General features: G+C 40.5%; 1 protein-coding gene and 1 long non-coding RNA gene across 2 annotated transcripts; both read left to right on the top strand.

Annotated features, from left to right (window-relative positions):
- The first annotated feature begins 9,120 nt into the window (after positions 1 to 9,120).
- On the top strand, positions 9,121 to 10,098 carry LOC141291995 (ecto-ADP-ribosyltransferase 5-like). Its single transcript, XM_073824004.1, has 2 exons — positions 9,121 to 9,165; positions 9,241 to 10,098. Exons 1-2 carry the CDS (start codon positions 9,121 to 9,123, stop codon positions 10,096 to 10,098), a joined length of 903 nt encoding a protein of 300 aa, XP_073680105.1.
- A 1,096-nt stretch (positions 10,099 to 11,194) lies between these two features.
- LOC141331639 (uncharacterized) lies at positions 11,195 to 14,386 on the top strand. Its single transcript, XR_012355272.1, has 3 exons — positions 11,195 to 11,933; positions 12,582 to 12,676; positions 13,799 to 14,386. It is a non-coding gene; the product is annotated as an uncharacterized lncRNA (long non-coding RNA).
- Positions 14,387 to 16,309: the final 1,923 nt, after the last annotated feature.

Here is a 16,309-nt window from a genome sequence, read left to right as displayed (position 1 = left end):
TGCTGGCATATAGGACAGCCACCGGCTCATCACCTGCTTACCTACGTTCACTACTACGAATTTACACTCCCTCTAGATCTCTGAGATCCTCTAATGAAAGACGCCTCGTTGTACCACCACAGAGAGGCATGAAATCACTTTCCAGAACATTCTCGTTCAATAGTCCTGCCTGGTGGAATGACCTTCCCTCCCATATCCGGAATGCTCATTCCCTAACTGCCTTCAAGCGACTACTGAAAACCCATCTCTTTCGACACTATTTGACTCAATAAAAAAAAAAAAAAAAAAAACTTCTCTCTTTTCTTGATCTTCCCTTTCTATCCAGTACTTATCTAACAATGCCGATATATGGTATTTTTGAGCACTTCCTAGGTTGACCTGCCTCCTTAGGACGAATCACTTGTTGCATCCCCAATTGTAAGTCGCTTTGGATAAAAGCGTCTGCTAAATGAATAAATGTAAATGTAAATGTTTGCCAACCTCAAAACCGCTTTGTTTCGGCCCCAGTCCTTGTTACCCCTGATCCGTCACGTCAGTTCGTGGTAGAGGTCGACGCGTCAGAGGTGGGGGTAGGTGGCGGTGCTTTCACAGCGCTCACCCTCGGACGACAAGATGTATCCCTGCGTGTTTTTCTATCATCGTTTATCACCAGCAGAGTCAAATTACGATATTGGTAACAGAGAGTTGTTGGCAGTCAAGCTAGCATTGGAGGAATGGCGTCATTGGTTGGAGGGATCGGGGGTACCCTTTATGGTTTGGACCGATCATAAGAACCTAGAATACATCAGAACTGCCAAAAGACTAAACTCTAGGCAGGCTAGGTGGGCACTTTTTTTCGGACGTTTTGATTTTATTCTTTCGTACCGCCCGGGTTCCAAAAATGTCAAACCCGATTCTTTATCTCGAATTTTTGACCACTCCGATCGCCCGTCCACTCCCGAGAGTATTTTTTCCAAGACACTTATTGTTTCTACTCTCAGTTGGGAGGTCGAATCGAAGGTTAAGACAGCCTTACATGGGGTAACGCCTCCGGCCGGTTGCCCACCTAACCGTTTGTTTGTGCCAGAAACCCTGGTCCCACATTGCGCTAGATTTTGTTACCGCCCTCCCACCCTCTCAGGGTAACACGGTAGTTTTGACCGTGGTGGACCGGTTCTCGAAGGTGGTTCATTTCATCCCCTTGCCCAAATTACCTTCAGCCAAGGAGACAGCGGTAGCAGTCATTGATCACGTCTTTCGGTTACATGGCCTCCCGACAGACGTGGTCTCTGACAGAGGACCCCAGTTTGTGTCCAAATTTTGGCGAGAGTTTTGTAAACTTCTGGGGGCCACTGTTAGTCTCTCTTCGGGGTTCCATCCTCAAAGCAATGGGCAAACTGAGAGAGCCAACCAAGATTTGGAGAGAACACTACGATGTATGGTCGCTCGAAATCCTTCCTCCTGGTGTCAGCAGCTGTCGATGGTGGAGTACGCACACAATGCCTTACCAGTGTCTGCCACGGGTCTTTCGCCATTTGAATGTAGTGTAGGGTACCAGCCACCAATTTTTCCAAGTCTGGAATCCGAAGTCGCGGTCTCCTCCGCTCACGCCTTCGTCCGTCGAACATGGTCCAGAGCCCGTGAGACTCTGGTCCAGGTGGGAGCGCGCACCAAGACCAAAGCCGATCGCCACCGGTCGAGGCCTCCCGTATACGTCATCGGTTCCAAAGTGTGGCTTTCTACCAAGAACATTCCTCTCCGATCCGTTTCGAATAAACTTGCTCCCAAATTTATTGGCCCGTTTTCTGTCACCAAAATCATTAGTCCGGTGGCAGTCCGCCTCAACCTCCCTCCAGCGTACAGGAGGATTCATCCCGTGTTCCATGTATCTAAAATTAAACCCGTATTTTTTGCTCGCATAAATCCGCCTGCCCCGGTTCCCCCACCGCCGCGGCTCGTAGACGGGGAACCAACCTATTCGGTCAACCGTATTCTGGACTCTAGGCGGAGGGGACGCGGATTCCAGTACTTGGTGGACTGGGAAGGTTACGGTCCGGAGGAGAGAAGTTGGGTACCTGCTAGAGACATACTGGATCACTCCCTTATTGATGAATTCAATCAACAGGTACAGGAGGCTGGGAACGTCAGGGGACGTTCCTAGGAGAGGGGGTACTGTCACGGTGCATGGATCGGCTGCATTCTCAGGTCTCGTGATTTGGTGTCTTTCATGTGGTTTGTCATGCTCATTCGATTCAGCTGCTAATCAGTCCCCGCACCAGGTGTCACGCATTACCATCAGCTACATATACTCACCTCATTCTCTCCTTCCCTGTCTGATAGTTGATCCGGATTGTTGGACTGTCTTGTTGGTTTGTCTTGGTCTTGTTCTCGTTTGGATTGTTTATTTCGCCGTTGATCGTCACTGGATTTTTATTCATCACGGGAGATTCACGCCACGTCATCACCAGCCATCAAGCCTCTGCGCCACCCAGCCGAGAGATACCATCATCACCACGGAGTTTGTGTTCACATTATTTGTCTTCAATAAATATTTGTGTTCACTCTGCATTTGCTTCCACTCTCATTCATACCCATCACAATTTTATGTTACATGCAGAGGTTTTAGTCCATTAATAAACACCTGTTTTTTTTTTTTTTTTTTTTTTAATTTAGCATTAAGATATTACTAGTCATACTGTTTTTCATATCAACTATGCATTCCATTACTTTTGGAAATACTGTATAATTCATGTACAATTTATTGTATAAATTCAATTTATTGTATAAACTACTATAAAACTACTGGAACTTATACTGTATAATAACAGAAAAAATTATTGAAATTATTGCACTAAACAATTACAGCTGAAAACAACAACCACTACATGACTGAATCCAGATATAAGGCATTTATAACATGAGGAAAGAGCCTATGGGGAACTAAACAGTGGTTTATTTAAGAAAATTCATACATGCAGTTTCATATCCTGATGTTGAGATTCTAAGAAAATGTAAATATATCTGATTGGGTTGTGAAATAATAGGTGGTTAAACATGTCATGACTGGAATTTAAATATGTAATAATGTTACAAGACTGCTGATTAATAAAAAAAAAAAAAAAAAAAAAATTAAATAAAAAGTGTGTACTGTATGTTCTGGCTATAACTTTGCAGAAGCAATGCAGTTATGCATTTTTATTTGATTTGGCTTAATTATTTAATTTGTGTGATATAAAAAATTAATTTGTCAACTTCCTCATCTGTTGGTTTAAATACTGCTGTTGTCATCTGGTTTCTTCTGATCTCCTCTCATCATTGATCCCGAGCGCCTGAAGAACCTCACAAAAAGACAACAATAATCCCAGCTCTTTAAAGTAAAAGTACTTGCGTAAAGTAAAAGGTGAATATAACAGAGACATCAGTGAAACATCACAGGTACGATAAATTCCCCCTTTCTCTTTAAGAATTTTTTTTTTTTTTTGTCTTTGGTTACTGTTATGTATTATTGTTTTTATTACGATTATTTTAAATTATAATTGTTTTGCTATCTAGCTGAAAATTTGAATGCAAAACTCTAACATTTTTAGTGTGCAAATCTATGCACATTTTCCTGTTTATAGACAGTGTTAGGGAAAGTTACTTTTGAAAGTAATGCATTACACTATTGCATTTGTCAGAGTTCTACCCCTACAAGATGCACCAGCCACGCCCCCTGAAGACACACACACACGTTCACTATCACCTGACTACTAATCACTCACCTGAATCCAATCAGCACACATATATATACCCGGACAGATTCACTCCTCGTTGTCTGATCTACCGATCACACCCCGGCTTTCTCCCCGTTTGGACTCTATGTTCTCCTGGTTCCAGATCGAGATATCACCTCCGTACTCAGTGGACATTTCAGATAAGATATACACATCCTCTCTACCTGTTAATAAACTTACCTTTTTATCTTATACTCTCACCTCCGTCTCTGTCTCCCTCTGTGCTGTGACAGAAGATCAGACCTACAAACAAAATGGACAACGAGGAAACACCTGCACCAGATCAACTCACCGAACTCATCAAAGCCTTCAAAGCGGCGCTACAACCATCTCCCGCGCCGCCATCTGCCTCAGGAAGTCCCATGGCTTTACCAAACACATACTCCGGTGAAGCGGCTGAGTGTAGCGGTTTCCTACTACAAGTCCAACTATATATCAAGATGCAACAACAACAATTTCTCAATGATGAATCGAAGGTAGCTTTTCTCATTTCTCTCCTCACTGGAAAAGCTCTACAATGGGCGAAGTCAATATGGCAAGCCAACACGACGTTAATTCAGTCATTTGAACAATTTACCTGTCACTTTGCTGAAGTTTTCAGTTCCAACACAGATGTACTCACCACTTCTGATCAGCTCTTCCGACTGCAACAAGGTTCCTCATCCATCCACGAATATACACTCCATTTCCGGACGCTGGCGGCGGCTAGTGGCTGGAACGAAACTTCACTGCTGGGTGCCTATCGTCATGGTCTCCACCCAGATATTCGCGCCGCTATGGCCATCTATGATGACAACATCGGGTTGGAGACCTTTTTACTACGAGCTACGAAGGTATCTCAGCGCCTAGCCGCCTGCCAGCCCACTGAAACCGCTCCTCAGTCCGCTACGGTGGCAGCTTGCTCCCCAGTACCAGAACCTATGCAACTTGATTCTACTCGTCTCACGTGGTCCGAACGCCAACGCCGCCTCAGGGAAAAACTCTGCCTATACTGTGGACAACCCGGCCATATTCTACGTACCTGTCCTGTCAAACCCCCACGTCCGGTGGTGAGTACCATTCAGTCAGACATTGAAACTGCTCATCTCACCCTAATACCTGTGACGCTGCGTACTGCTAAAAAAGATCTTTGTGTTTCTGCTCTCCTTGATTCAGGCTCTTCGGGAAACTTCATATCCCAAGAATGCATAGATCTGTTACAATTGTCACGTCACCGCCATAACCCGGAACTATCTGTTAAAACCATCCAAGGAAAACCACTCGGACGTGGGCGGATCCGATATTCATCTCCATACATCACTCTGCAAATTGGCCTATTCCACCACGAGCAAATCAAGTTTCTGGTACTGGAGGATTCCACCGTTGACATCATCCTGGGACGTCCTTGGCTCCACCGTCATCATCCGGAACTCCGCTGGGATCCTTGTGACATCATCGGATGGAGTAAGCACTGTCTGAAGAACTGCTTTACACGTTTACCCTCACCAGTTTCTGATCCTGTGACCATTGCATCAACCAAGATTGAAAGTCCTGAGACTGACACCCAGGTGGAGATCCCAGCGGAGTACGAAGATTACGAGGACGTCTTCAGTAAGCAAGCTGCCACCCAACTTCCTCCTCATCGGCCATGGGACTGTTCCATCGATTTGCTACCTGGGGCTCAACTACCTAAAGGACGCATCTACCCCTTGTCCAACCCGGAGCGCCAGGCGATGGAGGAGTACATCCAGGAAGCTCTGAAGCAAGGATTCATTCGACCATCCACCTCACCAGCTGCTTCAAGTTTCTTCTTCGTGGGTAAGAAGGATGGAGGTCTCCGTCCCTGCATTGATTACCGCCAACTCAATGCCAACATCACCCAACAACCTTATCCACTGCCACTCGTTCCTGCCACCCTCGAGGAACTCCGTGGGGCTCACATCTTCTCCAAGCTGGACCTGCGGAGTGCTTACAACCTCGTTCGTATTCGTGCGGGAGACGAGTGGAAAACAGCATTCATTACACCTGCTGGCCACTACGAATACTCGGTTATGCCCTATGGTTTGTCCATCAGTCCCTCTGTCTTCCAAACGTTTATGAACGAGGTGTTCCGGGAATTTCTCCACAAATTCGTGGTTGTCTATATTGACGATATTTTGATTTATTCCCGGAACCAGGCCGAACATCGCCAGCACGTCCGTCAGGTCCTTCAAGTCTTGCGCCAACATAAGCTATTCCTCAAGCTGGAGAAGTGTGAGTTCCACCAGACTAAGATTCAGTTCCTGGGTTATAACATCAGCCCCGAGGGTGTGCAAATGAACCTGGATAAGGTTCAATCCATCCTACAGTGGCCCAAACCCAGTACAGTCAAGGAACTTCAACGCTTCCTGGGGTTTTCAAACTTCTACCGCCGATTCATAAAGGACTACAGTCTCATCACTGCCCCTCTGACCTCCCTCCTACGTGGTCGACCTAAACATCTGGTCTGGACCTCCTCTGCCCACGAAGCATTCCAACGACTTAAGAAGATTTTCAGCACTGCTCCTCTCCTGCACCATCCCAACCCGGATCTCCCATTTGTAGTCGAGGTAGACGCCTCTACCACCGGCGTCGGAGCAGTGCTGTCTCAAGCAGCTGGTGAGTCCACTCTCCTCCATCCCTGTGCCTACTATTCTAAGAAACTGTCTCCGGCGGAGCAAAATTATGATGTAGGCAACCGCGAGTTACTCGCCATCAAACTCGCCTTGGAGGAGTGGCGTCATTGGCTGGAAGGGGCTAACTACCCGTTTACCATCATCACGGATCATAAAAACCTTCAATACCTCCGAGAAGCTAAACGACTTAACCCCCGCCAAGCCAGATGGGCATTATTCTTCACACGTTTCCAGTACAAGATTACCTACCGACCAGGATCCAAGAACATACCTGCTGACGCTCTCTCCCGACAATTCTCCCACGACGCCGTGGTCGAGCCTGAAAACATCATTCCCTCAGAACTCATCGTTAGCCCCATCCAGTGGGACATCGACACCGGGATCAACGAAGCCACTCTCCAAGAGCCTGCTCCGCCGGAATGTCCAGAAGGTAAAATCTTCGTACCCAGCTCCCAGCGTCAACACCTTCTGGACACAGTTCACCAGTCTCCGGGCTCTGGACACCCAGGTAGCAGACGGACCCTCTCGCTCATCCAAGCTCGGTACTGGTGGTCCAGTATGACCCGGGACACCATCAGGTACGTCCAAAGCTGCTCAGTCTGTGCCACCTCTAATATCCCTCGTCATCTACCCACAGGAAAGCTGATGCCACTACCCATCCCGCAGAGACCCTGGTCCCATCTCGGGGTAGACTTCGTGACGGACCTCCCAGAGTCAGAAGGTAACACTTGCGTGCTGGTTGTAGTTGACCGTTTCTCCAAGGCCTGCAAATTTATCCCCCTGGCAGGCCTACCTACGGCTATGAACACTGCCGAGTTACTCTTCCAGTACGTATTCCGTCATTTTGGTCTCCCCGAGGAGATTGTGTCGGACCGGGGTCCACAATTCATCTCACATGTATGGAAGTCATTCTTCAAAGCACTTGGTATTTCTGTCAATCTCTCATCAGGATATCACCCGCAGACCAACGGCCAGACTGAGAGGAAGATCCAAGAGCTTGGACGTTACCTCCGGTCATACTGCTCCGCGGACCAACACAGCTGGAGCAGGTTCCTCCCGTGGGCCGAGTATGCACAGAACTCGCTGCGTCAGGAGACCACCGGACTTACTCCCTTCCAGTGCATACTCGGTTTTCAGCCCCCGCTGTTTCCCTGGACGGAGGAACCCACCAATGTTCCAGCTGTAGACTACTGGTTCCGAGAGAGCGAGAGAGTGTGGGACTCAGCTCACCAACACCTTCAACGGGCCATCCGACGCCATAAGGAGTTCGCCGATGCTCGTAGAAGACCCACCCCACTATACCAACCTGGAGATAAGGTGTGGTTATCTACGAGAGACATCAGGCTAAGACTACCCTGCAAAAAGCTGAGTCCCCGCTACATTGGTCCATTCGAGGTCCTGAGGCAGATCAACGAAGTGACATATCAGCTTCAGCTCCCACCCAGGTACCGAATTCATCCCACTTTTCATGTATCACTACTCAAACCCTACTTTCCCTCTGCCACAGATGATCCTGGAGCTGAAGCTGAGACCCCTCCTCCAGAGATCCTGGATCAACCCTCTATCTACACCGTGAGGGAGATCCTGGATTCCCGACGTCGGGGCAGCCGTCTGGAATATCTCATTGACTGGGAGGGGTACGGACCGGAAGAAAGATCATGGGTGGCTAGAGACGATATTCTGGATCCTCAACTTCTAACGGACTTCCACCAGAGCCACCCAGGACGTCCTGCCCCTCGCGGTCGTGGTCGTCCTCGACGTCGGAGAGGGGCGTCGGGAGCCGCCCCTGGAGGAGGGGGTAATGTCAGAGTTCTACCCCTACAAGATGCACCAGCCACGCCCCCTGAAGACACACACACACGTTCACTATCACCTGACTACTAATCACTCACCTGAATCCAATCAGCACACATATATATACCCGGACAGATTCACTCCTCGTTGTCTGATCTACCGATCACACCCCGGCTTTCTCCCCGTTTGGACTCTATGTTCTCCTGGTTCCAGATCGAGATATCACCTCCGTACTCAGTGGACATTTCAGATAAGATATACACATCCTCTCTACCTGTTAATAAACTTACCTTTTTATCTTATACTCTCACCTCCGTCTCTGTCTCCCTCTGTGCTGTGACAGCATTACTCCATAAAAAAGTAACTATTGCTTTAGCTACTTTTAAAGTAATGTGTTACATAACTTTTGAGTTACTTTTTAAATCTGGGCAGAGCATGCTTGTTTGTTTTTAATTAAAAACTTAGATTTTTAGCAAATGTAAAAACCCTTTCACACCAAAAAGTGAAATAATTAAGCCTACGGTGAAGTAAATTCACATCTGTACAGTAGAACTGTAAGAAAAGGAAGTTCAACACTCTTCAGCAATGAGAAAAATTAAGTACAATATTAGAAAAAGAAAAAGTAAGTTTCGCTTATTGGTTGAATTGGATCAACAAAGGTCAGCAACGAAGACATTGGTTAATAAAATCAGATTAAATACATAAAGGAAACAAAAAGTAGCTTGCGTTACTTTCTTGTAAATGAAAAACTAATGTGTTACTTTACTAGTTACTTTAAAAAAAGTAATCTGATTACGTAACTCGCGTTACTTGTAATGTGTTACCCCCAACACTGCTGATAGATGATGTTTTATTGAAATGCTGTTGTGTTTCTCATTATCTTTCAACATCTGCGCTTCACTAGACCTACTGGATCATCTGAGTGATTCGACTGAATCAAAATGCTGATGATTAAAGCTTTTCTTCTCATTTCAGCCGCTCTACAGGTAAGCTTGTGTTCTAGTATGAATATTACAGATATGAATACTGATTAATGATCATTATGAATCCTGTTTCTGCAGGATCACAGAGCAGCTGTCGCTGATGAACAGATATTTCCTTTGGATATGGCTCCAAATTCTGTGGATGACCTTTATGTCGGTTGCAAAAAGAACATGGCATCTCTGGTGGAGAAAGAATTGCTAAATATAGAACTCAATAGCTCACCTGAATTAAAAATGCTTTGGCAGGATGCTAATAAGAATCATAAGCCTCCAGAAGATAACTTGAAAGAGATTCATTCAATTGCCATTTATGTGTACACTAACTCACGTTTTACTGTATATCAGGATTTTAATAACGCTGTTCGTAGTGATAAGGAAAAATACAAAGACAAGACATATTCATGGTATTCACTTCAGTTTTTGTTAACAGAAGCAATACAGATTCTGAAGGAAACACAAAATGGATGCAAGTCAACTTATCGTGGAACAGATGTTACATTTGATACGAATGTTCTAAACAAACAGATTCGTTTTGGCCAGTTTGCATCCTCCTCTGTTTATCTTACAGAAGCACAGGTGTTTGGAATTAAGTCTTGTTTTGAAATCACTACTTGTGAAGGTGCTAATCTGTCAAAATATTCTGTTTTTTCTAATGAGAGTGAGGTGTTAATTCCTCCATATGAGGTGTTTGAAATTACTGAAGTAAAGACAAGAACTCCTGAGAAAGATCTCTGGTGTGAAACTGTATATGTGTTGAAAAGCACTGGAGTAAGAAGTGATCTGAACTGTGATTGGTTCAGGAGACCAATCAAGTCTATGAGAAATACATCAAGATTTTCCTATTCCCAGAGGCGTGTTTACACTAGGGGGGGCCCTAAGCAAACCTCTAAGCGGCGGCGCCCGGGGGTCTCCCGCGGGACATTTTCGCTGGCCTAAGCATTGCAATTCTGCACTTCTGTTTGAACTGAAGCATTACTTTAAAATGTATATTGTGTGCTGATTTACATGATTACATGAGTTGCAATAGTACCACATATCAATGAACTATCTACAGTACAAACAAATAAGTTTGCCTTCTTTGTCAGAAAATATGATTTGTTGTATAATGAAGGATTCAAAAAAATTTTTTGTAGCAGCCTGGTGCAGCTTTAAGAAAGCAAACATACATCAGTGTTGCTCTTCACATTTTTATCTCTCTGACTAATCATTTAACACAAATTAATTTAATACTTTGAATGTTTATATTATTTTTCTTTAGCTGTTTAACATTTACTTGTGTGATGTGTCTTTACAGTTAAGTGTCTTGCACAAGTAAGACTGGTCAATGTCTAAATGTTGTTTTCAGTAGTGTCATAAGGTGATGTAGTAAAGCAGTGTTTTATTTTTCATTTCCTTATCTTTGCTTTAATAAAACTTGTTGAATGCTAATAGATTAATAAATAACTCAGCCATTTTGAATTTGAGTTCTGCTTCCTGTTCTTTTTCCTCTGTCTGTCTCTTATTTTGATGGAAGGTTTGATCACTACACTGTTAAAAACAAAATGCAATTTTACCAAGAAAATATGGTACAATTGAAGATAAGTTAGCATTTTTATTTGAAGTGTGAAATTAAAATAATTAAAATGCATGCATTCACAACAAACATACATTTCTTAAGTTAAACTGGAACAACAACAACAACACACACAAATAATAACTATAAATGTTCCCTAAAAATCCAGTGTTATAGTCAGAGTGCTGATACAGTGTCCGGATGAGAATAATATCTAAAATGTGGAGTCTGATATCATCAGTTCAACACAAGCCTGATTCATCTCAGAATGGATCCAACCTTCACAAGAGACTCCAGCATAATACAACTGACTGATGTTTCTTCTGTCCTTCTGCTAATCCCATACCGAAATGTAATATATGACATATATGTCCCTATATCAGAAGTGCTACTCTCATATATGTTAAATATAGGGCAATATATTATTATCACATATATACATCTTTTGGATATATGTAGATATATGTTTATAACATATATGAATTTCCCATAGTACAATTTGTATATAAACATATATTGAAGGTATATATATGGTCAACTTTTATATGGTATTGCATGTCATGACCATATATGTTTACAATATATATTAAAATTGTATATTGTATTATATGATAAGACCATATATGTTAACAATATATATCAAAAGTACCTATGTATGTATTGAATTTATGCAAGTTTATTAACCATTTATGCCTAAAAGATACTGCTTATTGTAAATCACATAACAAAATATTTTTTTGCTTAACTTTATTGTTTCAATTCAGTTTTCTGGGGAAAAAGTACAGATGAATATATAACCTGTTCAAAAAATGCCAATGTACTAGTTACTTGTAGTAAAACGAATGTATTATGGAGTTATTGAGGGGAAAACACTTCATGTAACTGTTTGTCCACATGTGCTGTCATCATCAATGAACTAAAACCATACTAAAACGCATTTAATTAAAATTCATGAGCGATTGAGTGCGTATGTCACAATTCCGCTACTGCGCATGCGCCAAAATTCAAACTCACCCGCGCTAACGGCAGAGTCTGAGCAATGGCTGGGCAATGATACAAGTCATCTGCGGTAAGATGTTTTTCTTAGCAAGTGGAAGGATAACAAATGGGCCAATACATTCACATAATAAACGACAATGATTTTATAGACGGGCACGAAGACAGACCGACAGCACTGAGTGGAAAGGATGAAACGCCTTTGAATGTGGCAGCGGTGCAGGTAATTTATGCTAATTTACTCAACGCTTTATTCCTACGATAATATTTCATAGAAACTAAGTGTTATATGATTGTTTTGGTCTGCAAGAGCCTCTGTCTCTATATAGATCAGATAAGTTTTTTTAAATATTCCCTGTCATTGTTTTATGTGATGTTATGATTACAGCTGCATTGATGTGTTTAGCAATTTGCTTGCATTAAAGTTAATTTTAGCTACTGGGTAGGTTAATGAACAATCTGTATGGAGATACTGTGAGCTCATTGCTTTCACTGGATAAGCAATGCCACATTTGGAAATTATTTAAAGCTGTCTGACAAAAATAACAGAGGAAAATTATGTTTATCTCTGAGATGTAGTCTAGACTAGAACTATAAAACTGCAAAAAATGGAATTATTTAAATAAAAGCACCTTGAATTCATATAGTAAATTACAGTACTTGGTTATATTGCACCAAGTGCATTGACATGTCAGTGACATGCCTAGAGTGGGTGCATAAGAACATGCATGTTGTGTACATTGCATAAAGGTAACAGTACACTAAAGGATGTGATTTATGGGGTTTTAAAAATATGGTTAATCTATCGTAGTAAATTTTGTTCATATCTTTGCTGATAATTGTGCTATTCTCGTTTGTGTCCCATGAAAAGGTAATGAGTCCCGAAATTCTCAGAAAACAGAAATGGAGGCCGAACCTGCAGATGTGGATGGCAGTGATGTGAATGATGGAGCGTACACAGAAAAGGTTAAATTTGTAGACAAATCAAATCAACAAAATATGTGTCTCCGTGTACTATTTTATAAAATTCTAGTACATTTAATCTATTAAATAACTGTAGAGGTTTTGGATATGGTAAGATTAAACTTATTTTAGTGAATGAAGTACCACATTTTAGCTATCATGTTGTTAGGGTGGGTACACAAAATATTATTTTATCCTTGCTTCTAGAAAATCCTCAATCTATCTGCTTTCTAACAGCTTCATATGGCCGTAAACATTTATCATAAACGTGGCTTTAAGCACTATAGATTATTAAAGTTTCACTTTCACTGTGACAAAGGCAGTAAATGTGGTGCGGGAAACCATTAATTGATTATTCTACAATTAATTGCATTATAAATTACACTACAATGCAAAACACAGTAAATTGATAAACTGTTTGGCGTGATGACATTTAATGCCTCCGACAGGCCCTGTAGTGCCATTTAGCAGCATGTTAGCAAACATCTTTTTTAAGAAACATAAGAGTTTAAAAATTAAAATACGAATCAAAAGTGGGGTTTAACTGGTGTTTTTTTATGTCATAGAATAAAATGTGAAAGGATTATGAGTTTGTGTGAACGGCGGACCTTATTTTAGGGGATTTAATCAAAATTGTCATTCAAAAATCCATGTAATAGTTCCACCCCTGTTTTCTCCAGGCCAAAATGATGCACATATTAGGTATTATGAATGTCAACACTTTATTTAATTTATGCTAAATAGCAAATTAAATTGTAACCTTAGCTGTGAACTCTGTCATTGAGCATTTGGGTTACTATATTTTAGTTCTTCATGTATATAGAGACATATTATTTGAATGGCCATGCAGGCTGTGCTCTGTTGTTCTGCCATGTCCTTGTGGTATCTGGGAATATTTTACAAATACAACTTACAAACATATATACATAATTAGTATTCTGCAGTTTTAAAAGAATCTTTAACTTTACCAACTGTTTAATATTCAGTATATTTGTCATCTTATAGTAGTTTATCACTTTGGTACAATGTTGGATTGCAAGTCTTAAGTATATGTTTCAGAAAATTTATTGTAATTATCTTATCAAAATCTAACTTTTATCTTTTTTTTTTTTTTTTTTTATACAGATGCTGGAATCCAGACATTTCTTCACCTGGGGCCTTCTGGGGATGGCAATAAACCAAAAACTAACCAAGCTGTGGGAATACAAACCTGTAGACCTTTAGCTGGACCACTACAATTGATGTTTTGTTTCTTATGCCTGTTCAGTGTTTTGATCAGTTATATGTAATTGTTTCTTTTTTTCTGTTTGATTGTGCATGTCAGCAACCGTTTTTTTTCCCTAGTTAAATAATTTCTGTTTAAATAAAGATGTTTCTTTGTGTAGCTTACTGTGCCATTTAAAATTTAAGGCTCAAGGTGTGAAATGTGCAATGCACTGCAACTTTGTAGAGTGTAGTCTCACATGTGTCCTGTATTTAAAGATCAAAAATCACATATTAAAATATTAAATATGCATGAAATATATGGTTTCATATATGTCTAATTTGTATATAACATAATAAAAAAATTCATATATCTCACATATATAAATAATTATATACATTCCATATATGGCAATACATGTATTATACATACATAAACATATATTTTTGTATGGGGTAGACTTATATGTCAATATATGAAATTGTTCCATTTTCTAATAGGAATCATATATGGATATGGCATATACAAGACATGTATTTAATACATGGGTATTTCATATAAGCACATATATTACATTTCGGTATGGGATGTGGTGACTTTTTGTGTTTTGCAGCAATTATGAAAGGGGTCTTATTATGTTTTTTTTTTTTTTTTTTTTTTCACTTTTTTTCTGGTGTGTATGTTTGGGCATAAAATACATCTACAAAGTAAGAAATCTCAAAGTCTACTCCAAATAGAGATATTTCGTTTAAAAAAATATACCTTTTCAAGAACTACAATGAATAGCTCTTTTGGACTACAGCACTGTTTTCTGGGTATTATGATGTCACAATGCGGCTCATTAGAGTATCATTAAAATAAATCCTACCTATGGAAATTTGAATGGTAGGGGGGTGGGTAGGGACAAGGTGGGGGATTAGCCTAACTTCCTCCTTTTTAAAGATGCTGATTTTATTTTCCAGAAGGATTTGGCACCTGCCCACGCTGCCAAAAGCACCAAAAGTTGGTTAAATTACCATGGTGTTGGTGTGCTTGACTGGCCAGCAAACTCACTGGAGCTGACCATTTTGACTCGAAGATGTGTAATTGTCAACTGTTCCTCATCATTACTTCCGGAGTAATGTTATCCGTTACGAAAACTACTACTGCATAAGTGGTGGTAAACACAGTCTGCAGCATGTAAATCATGGCCACAATACTCGATCTTGCCTTTTACAGTGAAAGCCCATTGATCTGCATGATTGTCACAACACTCAAGAATGGACTCAGTGAGCATATCAGTCTTAACACTACTTGCGTCTTTACTTCTTTGTGTTATCGTAATCCTACAGAAACACAGACAATCGGTTTGGCTGTTGAAAGGACCAGTTGCTACTCTGGCACTTCTTTTTGGTGGCTGAGCTTTATTCTCTTTTTGGATTTAATGTCTTTTTTTATGTACTTCTGTCGACATTTTGAGTGTACTACACTAAAAAAAAAAAAAAAAAAAAAAAAAAAAAGATTTTTCAGTTTTGTTCAATTTATACCTGAACAATTCATGTTAAATTAATGCCAGTTTGGCTATTTTTCATTTCAACATGATTGCGTCATGTTAAACTGACTTGAAACTGTCCCTCGTTGGTTTAACGTAATGTTTTCATTTTAAAAGTGCATGTTTCAATCACTTAGCTCAGTCAAACTGTTATGACTGAATTAAAAAAAAATATATATATAATAACTTACATAAAATTTATTCTTTATTTTAAATGTTTTTGTTTATTAATTTATAGCTTGATTATAAATATAGAAGTGCAATTAAATAGTTATTGGTGTTTTTAGGTTTGTTATTTGTCTTAAATGTCAAATTAAACTGTTACTTGAAAGGCAATGCATTATATCCATTTAAAGGGTATTTTGTTTGTGTCGAATGAAGCACACACTAGCCTATTAGTATGTCTAGTGACAAAATAAAGCTAATGTGGAGTATAATAAAAAACATGTATTGTGCACATTTAATGCAAAGCAACATAAATAAAAAAAATAAAATAAGGCCTTTACTGTTGTTCATATTTATTTGGTTTAATGTCTACTTTTTAATTTTTAAAAAATAAAGCACATAAAATTATTCATACTTACAAATTTAAAAAATCTATTTTGAGAGAAGAAACTAGAAGAGAATTACATAACTATACATTTGTATTACATACAATTCATTAAGAATAGTGGTGTTAAAAATTTAATATTGACATAACAATATACACCTATCACTTCACACTTAGCACATTCAGCACAGGTGGTGACGGTATGCACCGAAAAAGTTGGTATGCGACCCGCCAGTAAAGCCATAGAAGAAGAAAAAGAAGAAGAAATCTACACAGCAAAAAGTCTCTCCAGGGAGTTTATATGAGTCCACTCTCAAAAGTGTCAAGTGTTAAAATCAGAGTGTTAAATCA

This window comes from Garra rufa, chromosome 1 (genome assembly GCF_049309525.1).
Source record: "Garra rufa chromosome 1, GarRuf1.0, whole genome shotgun sequence".
NCBI classification, from domain to species: Eukaryota; Metazoa; Chordata; class Actinopteri; order Cypriniformes; family Cyprinidae; genus Garra; species Garra rufa.
Note: the sequence above shows the minus strand (reverse complement) of the source record. Positions and strands in the feature narration are given on the sequence as shown.